General features: G+C 40.6%; 1 protein-coding gene across 4 annotated transcripts in view; it reads right to left on the bottom strand.

Annotated features, from left to right (window-relative positions):
* Positions 1 to 1,854: 1,854 nt before the first annotated feature.
* Positions 1,855 to 8,582, bottom strand: part of VTI1A (vesicle transport through interaction with t-SNAREs 1A) — a 224,773-nt gene continuing 218,045 nt past the window's right edge. For all 4 annotated transcript variants that reach the window (XM_035132410.2, XM_035132412.2, XM_035132411.2 and 1 more), the window contains one exon: positions 1,855 to 5,199. In XM_035132410.2, coding sequence (XP_034988301.1) covers positions 5,106 to 5,199 — 94 coding nt within the window. In that variant the 3' untranslated portion in view covers positions 1,855 to 5,105. The remainder of the gene's footprint in view (positions 5,200 to 8,582) is intronic.

The raw sequence follows: 8,582 nt of genomic DNA, 5'->3' as shown, positions 1-8,582 counted from the left end.
TTGAAGCTCTGTGCTCTGAAGCAGCAGCAAAGAAAACCCCCCACCAAGCTGGCTGCAAAATAAGACAATCCAGCCTGCCTTAAACAGAATACCAAATGGCCTTCTATCCCAGAGATGGGAACTGACGTCAGTCAGGCTACATTTTTCTGATATTTTTCCCCAAAACGTAGAGCATTTAAAAACTCTTTAAAACTTAAGCGTCTTTAATTAAACTGTGTTTGATTCTGCATCAGTGCAGAATTAGTCTGGTGCTTCTGCATAGTGGAACTGTTTAGCAAATATGAATTTTACACACTGTAGAAGAGCATGTTAATGTGCGTGCCTTTAATTCGTCGTCATTCAATAAAGGCTTCTCAGCGTTAGAACATTTTGTTTTTTTGATGGTTACATTTGGATGCATTTGATTCATTCACCGACTTGCTACAGATGTGACAAATGAGTTCAGTGGCAGTCAGAACCTGTGTTGTGATGGGGATGGCAGTGGTAATTCGCCTACCTGTAGGCATCTAATTGTTCAGGTACTGCATTGTTGATTTGGCTGGTGTAAGCCTCATGCTAAGACTAAGGACTCCTTTGAGGTAGGTGGGTGGGAGAAGGAGCAGCATTCCATGTCAACAAATGGAAAACTACCACAGCCACCACGTGGTCATCTCAGCACCACAAGTCAACTAAACTGAGTCTTATTCTGAACATTGGAGTTCTTTTCCTGCTGCAAGATGGTTCCTATGGTTATTGCATGTCAAAGCAGCTAAATTCAGTGCCTAGCCAAACTATCTACTAGGTAAAGGTAAAGGGACCCCTGACCATTAGGTCCAGTTGTGACCGACTCTGGGTTTGCGGTGCTCATCTTGCGTTATTGGCCGAGGGAGCCGGCGTACAGCTTCCAGGTCATGTGGCCAGCATGACAAAGCCGCTTCTGGTGAACCAGAGCAGTGCACGGAAACGCCGTTTACCTTCCTACTGTACCACTTCCCGCTGTAGCGGTACCTATTCATCTACTTTCACTTTGATGTGCTTTCAAACTGCTAGGTTGGCAGGAGCTGGGACCAAGCAACGGGGGCTCAGCCCGTCGTGGGGATTCGAACCGCCTACCTTCTGATCGGCAAGCCCTAGGCTTTGTGGTTTAACCCACAGCGCCACCCGCATCCCCTGCTATCTACTACTAAGTCCATAGAAAGCAACCTAGGAGCTAGACCCTTCATGACTAAATAGGTTGCCACTAGTCTCGCCTCTGGCAGCTAGAGATAGGTCATGCAGAAACCCTGATGGCAGTGAGAATTTCTAAATGGACACTTTAGTGGGGAAATAGATACCCATGCATACACCAGTCCATCATCTATAAACCAGGTTGTGTGAACCACTGCCTGCATACATACTTGGACACATTACAAGCCTGGTAGAAACCCTACGTATTCTTCAGAATTGTTCCTGGAGTTGCTGTTTGTAAGAACTTCAGGAAAAGGACAGAGCATCGACTAAGTATTCTAAAGCATATGCAAAATACAGCAGCCCTATGAAGCTACACGCTGCATCATCAGATCATCAAAGTATGTGGATGTCATTGTGACAGACCCCTTTTATGTAGCCAGAAAGAAGAAACTGCAGTGTAGGAAAGAATGTGATATGGAAATCATTGTGGATTTTAGAATTAAGGCATACAGTGGTTCATCTGGCATCTTTCAGCAGGGCTTGCTGAGGTGAGACATTGTATTTCATAGTTGGATTTTTTGAATATTGGGGAAGAGAATCTCAGTATTACGGTGGCTAGGGAGGCTGGAACAGAAGGCAAGTTGGCATTATGCAGATTTTTACCATTGGCATTAACGGCAAATAAATGAAAAACAACAACAAAGAACCAGTAAACTAACAGAATTTAATTAATTTTTCCTTTGAGGTTTATATTTACAGTAGTTGTTAGAAGAAACAAAGTATTTATGAAAATGCACATCTTCTGACCTGCTTTGATACATACTTTTAACACTGGCAGTCTTCTCCCTCATCCCCATTTGCCCAGATCCCATGAACTCAGTCTCTCCGTATTATTATGATGGTAAAGGCTATAGTTCTGTTTACACAACTTAAATGATTTATCTGAAGACATGCATGCCTTAACCTTTTTCAATAAACAGCATTTCTCTTGTGAATCTCCTCATCATGAATTTCTTTACTACGCTATACAGGTCTGATTTGAGTCGGCTACATCAACTTGGATTTCATGCAGTTCTTTGTGTCTGGACAGTAAACAGGTCTAGGGCCAAATTCCATCCCTGGGTGTTTGAACAGGGATACCATGGAAGTCAATAAAGACTCAGTATCCAGGTAGGATAAAGCTACAAAATTCTTACAACCTTCAAGAGATTGCTTGTGCCCCTCAACTATTTTATGGTTTAGTCTATTCCCTAAGGGTTCAGAATTTCTGGTTTCATAATCTGTGCAAGTGACTCCAATTAACGCACTTCAAAAGGTCTTATGAAAATCTTTTGCTCTCATCTCCGGGCAAATGGATGATAAAATTGTAATAATTGTTATTATTAAGCAACTGCATCCTCCTCCTTTAGCATACACAGGTAATAGAAGGAGCCTGTTAGACACAATGTTTTACAGCTAAAAGTGGCTATGCTGTGGTTTCTAAGTGGCAAGCATTTAGTTATTGGTCTAGTGAAAGGGAATACCAGAAAATGGAATGGCATGGACATCAGATTTGACAGGCCTACCCCCAGATGCATTTAAGGATAGACCCAGACACCTCAAAGTCTAGGATTAGCTCCACTACCTAAGTCCAGCCTTCCTTGTCTCCCCACCCTTTCCTTTCTTTACCTAGATGCAATGGTGCAGAGACAGCTCACAGTGCGCTGCAGTATGGTCCTAGGAGATTCTGCAAGCTCATGGGTAGTTTTTAAGGGATTATAGGAACTATGGGAACTGTAATTTACAAGTTTCCCAACATTCAGGGACATTGGCAGGGCTCCTCCCCCCCCCCAGCCAGAGCTCAGCTCCGGCACCTCTCAAGTGGGCACCATTGCCATTCTAAGACAAGGGAGAAGTTCATGGTGAGCTCCAGCACCTATTTTCCCAGAAAAATAGCACTGGACATTGGGAACCATAATTCCTGTTGACTCTGGATGCTGCAATACAGCAGTTAGGGCCTAAGGGATGCTCTATGCAGCAGAGGCGGTTTCAGGGTGACAGGACTGGTGCAGCAGCACTGGGCACCACTCTGCAGGAGGCGCCACAACAATGCTGCAGAACGGAACCTGAGAGGCAGGGAGGCACCAAATTTTAGCGTCACACAGGGCACCCATGAAATTTGAGAGCCCAAAGTCTGCCACTGACTGCAGAGCCCACTTTAAGTCCTGCCACAGTCTACATGTGCAGGTAAAAAGGGACAGTGGTGGGGAAGTGTTTGTGTTGGGGTCCCACAATGAGGGTCAAACATACACCAGATCCAATTTGGGGCCCATATTATTTTGGCAAAAAGGTGGAGACAATTCCAATTGCGTCCAGTATGGACACGTGTCTACTCATCATGGAAGACTGCGTCATAAATTAAATTTTGAAGGGATAACCGTAAAAACCTTTCACGTAATGACACAGGAATGTGGGATTTGAGAGAAATACGTGTTTTCAAGTACAGTCATACCTCGGTTTAAGTATGCTTCGGTTTGAGTACTTTCAGTTTAAGTACTCCGCGGACCCATCTGGAATGGATTAATCCATTTTCTATTACTTTCAATGGGAAAGTTCGCTTCAGGTTAAGTACGCTTCAGGTTAAGTACAGACTTCCGGAACTAATTGAGTACTTAAACTGAGGTACCACTGTACCGGTAATTGTCTTAATACACATCTCAGGAGACCAAAATTGGGTAGAACTTTCTATAACCTGTTTACTATGCCATCAACCTCTATTTGCTGCACAAAGGAAGATGGTAGGAGGGATGACAAGAACTTGATTCATGGTGTCTAAATATATTACTATTACTATTATTATTATTAATGTGTGGTAAGCTGGGCCAGAGAAGAGAGAGCACAAGCAATAGCTGCTGAAACAACATCAAATTGAAGTGCATCCTTCTTCTCTTGGACATACAGAAAAAGGTCAACTGGCTGCTTTCTTGCCACTGTTTCAGCATTCCAGCTAAGACCAAATTTGTTTAAATGAAATGGAAGTATGTATGCAATTTGTTCTAGATATTTATTGCATACAGAATTCATTCAAAATATTACTTGCACACAATCTCATCATATTTATTCTTGCATGATACTTCAGATTTCAAATCTCATTATTGTGTTGAATCTAAATCCAGAAAACAGAGAAGTGACTCAGAAAGGATCTCTATGAATCTGCTAGCCAGTCTTTTCTTGCTTTGGAATCTGCATTCATTAAAAGCACAATATTGGAAAGCAACATTATCAGCATGACAACAACACAGTTATAGGACAACACTGCAAAATAAATTTATCTGACAATCCAGGACTTGGTGGAGATGTACATATATACATGGTCTGTAAATAAATTTTGAAAGAAATAAGAAAACCTATCACATTTGAATACTAGGTTCACAGTGGACATTACGCCATCCTGTCAAAAGGACAATATGTTTATTAGAAGCAATGACTCCTCTGGCTTTGTTGGGTTACATTTGTGATTGTTATTCAAGCCTGAGTATGTCACACTATGTTTTTTTAAAAAATTCTGTTTGCTCCCATTCCAAGATCCTAAGAGGGAATTTCTTGCCATAGATCTAATACCAACTCAAGCCAAGTCGAGTGTTTAAATGCTTGCAAGTGTCAGCATTAAAAATCTGGCATGGAATTTAATAAGTTGCTAACACATGTGGTCTTGTATACTAATAACAATATGTTCATTGCATATGCTAATATGGGAAAACCAGAAGAGTCATACTATGACATACCCCCTAAAACAAAGAAAAATATCAAATGCACATGCAGCCAGTAAGACAAAATATGCTTATGCTACTTGCACCAGAGTTGAACCGCAGGCTTTGAGAGGGAGAACCATTTCAGTGCAAGAGAATGATTCATGTGACCACTTTGTCTTAATTACTCTGAAGCAGTTTGTTGCTGGTCAGTGAAGAACAAAGATATCAGTGTTTCCTGACAGAGAAAAAAATAATCATCAGGACTGCAAAGATGACGATGATCCCCAAGATAACTAACAAAATCCGGTTTTGAATGATCCTAGGGGAATAAAAAGAAAAGAAAGCGGTGAAAGAGAATAAGACAATAAAAGCGTAATGTAAAGCACCTAACTTTTCTTTTCCATGTGAGTAACCCATGGAGTACAGCTACCTAGATTCTAAAACTATTGTCTGTACTGGTCTTGATTGTTATTTGTGTCACTGAGAGCCAAACTAGATGTGACTTTAGCATTGTGTGGCTGTTGTTTTTAAAGGTAGGTATGGGGGAAGCTTTAACCCTCTCACAGCATAGCTGCCAAGTTTTCCCTTTTCTCGCGAGGAAGCCTATTCAGCATAAGGGAAAATACCTTAAAATAAGGGATAACTTGGCAGCTATGTCACAGTCCAAATCTGAGATGTCCATATCTGCTTTTTTAAAAAGCTATGCAATGGCTGAACACATGAAATGATGTAATGTTTAGTTTGTCCCGCACTTCCTGTAGTTGAAAGCATTTGTTAAGGGGCTGGGCCTTCTAATATTTAAATTAATACCTGAATGTTTGTTTTTATTTTATAATTTAACGAAATGTCTAAAACCTGCTAAACGAAACATGTAAAACAAGCCTGATGGCGATTCATACTGGAAAGGGGCTCACCACATCAAGTTTTAACCAACTAAGTCATACTCAGAGTAGACTCCCTGGAACGAATGGATTTCATTTTCATTGCATCTACCCTGAGCATATTTTAGGCGGATACAACCCACAGTAACCCAAGCAAGCCACTATGGAGATTTTCAAATAATTTTATTTTGGTTTCTTAATTCCAGAGAGAAAGCAGTCTCTAATTTGTGCATTAAAGTAAAAGATTTCAAGGGTAGGGAACATGTTGGCAAGGTACTTACTTGAACCAAATACCAAGGGAGAAGTATAAAAGATAGTGATGAAGAAAAAGGATGCTATATAGAAGGACGTGTCAAACTATGACTCTTATGTTCTAAAACCTTTCTTTGCCTCACTTGCATAGATTCATTTATGGTAATCAGGCAAATGCTATGTTCCTGTGTACTGAACAGATAGAAATGAGTAATGGTAACACAACACTTGTGGAAATGAACCTCCTGTTTCATCAGCATACAAACGATCAGTCGTCAGAGTATGAATGACACCCATCTGTACAGAACTATTAAAAATGAGTATATTATTTTTTTTAAAGAAAACGCCTGAGCTTCATTCCAGGGAAGTATTTAACCAGGCTCTTGTGGAATATTGACCTTTACATGGTGGGAACATATTTGCAGAATAGCATCATTAAAATCAGATTGACAGCGCCCTCTCCACCAAAAAAACCCCAACAACGCCACCCCAAAAAACCAATTGAAATTTCAATCTTGTTTGTAGACAAAAGATGGAAAATAAAACCATAAACACTATTCAAACAATGCATGGCAGAAGGAAAAACAATAGGCTGAGCTCATAGTAAGGTGGGATGCTTGTTTGTCTTTGTACATATGAGAATTTCCTGGTTAAATAAATGATATCATACTAGATGTGTCTGGTTGCATAGGCAAGTGTAAGTGTGGAAGGATGCAGTTTTGAACCAACTTCAGATCCCTCCCTCCTTTTTTCACAATGCCAGCCACTGCTACAACATTCACCTTTAAAAAAAAAGAAAAGTAAATGGATGGATGAAAACTGTCACATCAGACAAACACACTCCCCTGTGACACTTTAAAAGGACTAGCTCTCTATCCTCCTGACAGGTTACAAAATGATCACATTTGCTGACACGTCTTCCGCAAAACTGCTTTAGTGCTTGTGTCCACTTTGCTAGCAGGAGATGAATGGCCTGCTTTGTCCTCATTTATCACTTAAAGCTGAACTAAGATCTGTCTCGTTTATTTTTCCCTTCCTCACTAGAAAGGATAAAGCGCAGCATTAATTCTCCCACGATGACAGCTAATTCAAACTTAACAGGCAATATTTACTCTGCCAAAGGGAGCGGACTACTCTGTCTCTCTTGGAGAGGAAAAATGTTTAATGGTCTAACAAACTAAAGCTAATTAAAGAGGCTTCTGCTTCTTATTAGTTTGCAGTGCAGATTAACACCTGAACTTTCAACCACTCTTTCTTTCTTTCTTTCTTTCTTTCTTTCTTTCTTTCTTTCTTTCTTTCTTTCCCTCTTCTTTTGGGGCATTTTCTAGCAAAACAACACCTGATAGCAAACTGTTTGCCCAAATGAATGCATGAAAAGGAGAGTGCATATTTATTCAGTCACCCTCATTGATCCTGAAAAGAAACTCAGGAAAATTGAAATTCAGCAGAGAAACAGATTAAAAAGCATGAAAACTCTTTAAAAATTCAGCCTTAAGTAACATACAGTAATATTCCTCTAATATGACTGTGCTGACAACCATTTTATTTGTGGGATGAAGGCCCCAAGGCATCCATGATGCTAATTTACAAAGGATTAACTGTGGATGGAACTTGCTCAGTCGAACACATAGTTAGGCAAATGCATACATCTAACACACTGAATCGTTAAGCCATCGCCTCGTATCTGACCTAGTTAGTGTCTCATCACACCCAAATTACAGTAAGAAAAAAAGAATAAATAAAACGAGTCCTCCAAATGTTTCATTTCTAATTCTCTGGCTGCACACTTGATTGGATGATTACTTAATCTGCAAACTCGTCTCTAAAATCCTCATCAGGAAAAGAGGGCGCAGTACAGACCCCCACCTGTATCTGCTAATTAAATGTTCCATTAAAGTGCGAATGTAGGCTATGCATATCAAAGTTCAAACTTCTAGGAATCTGAATTAGCTTGCCCACTGCAGCAAAAGAATACAATATTGAACAGAACAAATTAATCATGAAATAGGAAGGATGTTATCAACATGCTCCTCCGCAGAATTATTACCCTGTTTCATATTTAACCCTAAAACAAACATGCTCTTTAAATCTCAGCAAAAGTTATGTTGAGTCTACAGCTTTTCAAGCAGGGGAGCAGAGCAAGGGAAACTTCAGAATGAGTTTCTGAAGCAGCAGAGCTCCACTTTGAAGGGTGATAGGATGGAATGGTACATAAAGAACTTGGATTCTGGTGTCAGCACATTTCAGATCTCAAGTCAACAATCCAGGGCACTAAAAGAAAGAATGGAGAAAGAGGGCTGGGGGCTGGGGGGGATTTCAGCAATATTCTGTAATCAAACCAGCTCACAGTGGCAGAACAATGGTTGGCATTGGCAGGACCCATCTGTAAAGAGGCCTCTAGTACTGTCACAGCCAGACACTGCCAGTGGGTATTGCTCCAGGCAAAGCAGCAAGGAATTTCAAGCGGTGGGAGGGAAAGGAGGAAAGTGGGGTTCAGCATCTTCTGCAAAAAAGCCACATGGCTAACTCACCAACAAAAACACAAATGGTATTTGTAACTTTGGATTCT

This window comes from Zootoca vivipara, chromosome 5 (assembly GCF_963506605.1).
Source record: "Zootoca vivipara chromosome 5, rZooViv1.1, whole genome shotgun sequence".
Lineage (NCBI taxonomy): Eukaryota > Metazoa > Chordata > Lepidosauria > Squamata > Lacertidae > Zootoca > Zootoca vivipara.
The sequence above is the reverse complement of the archived record's forward strand: the minus strand, read 5'-3'. Positions and strand labels throughout refer to the sequence as shown.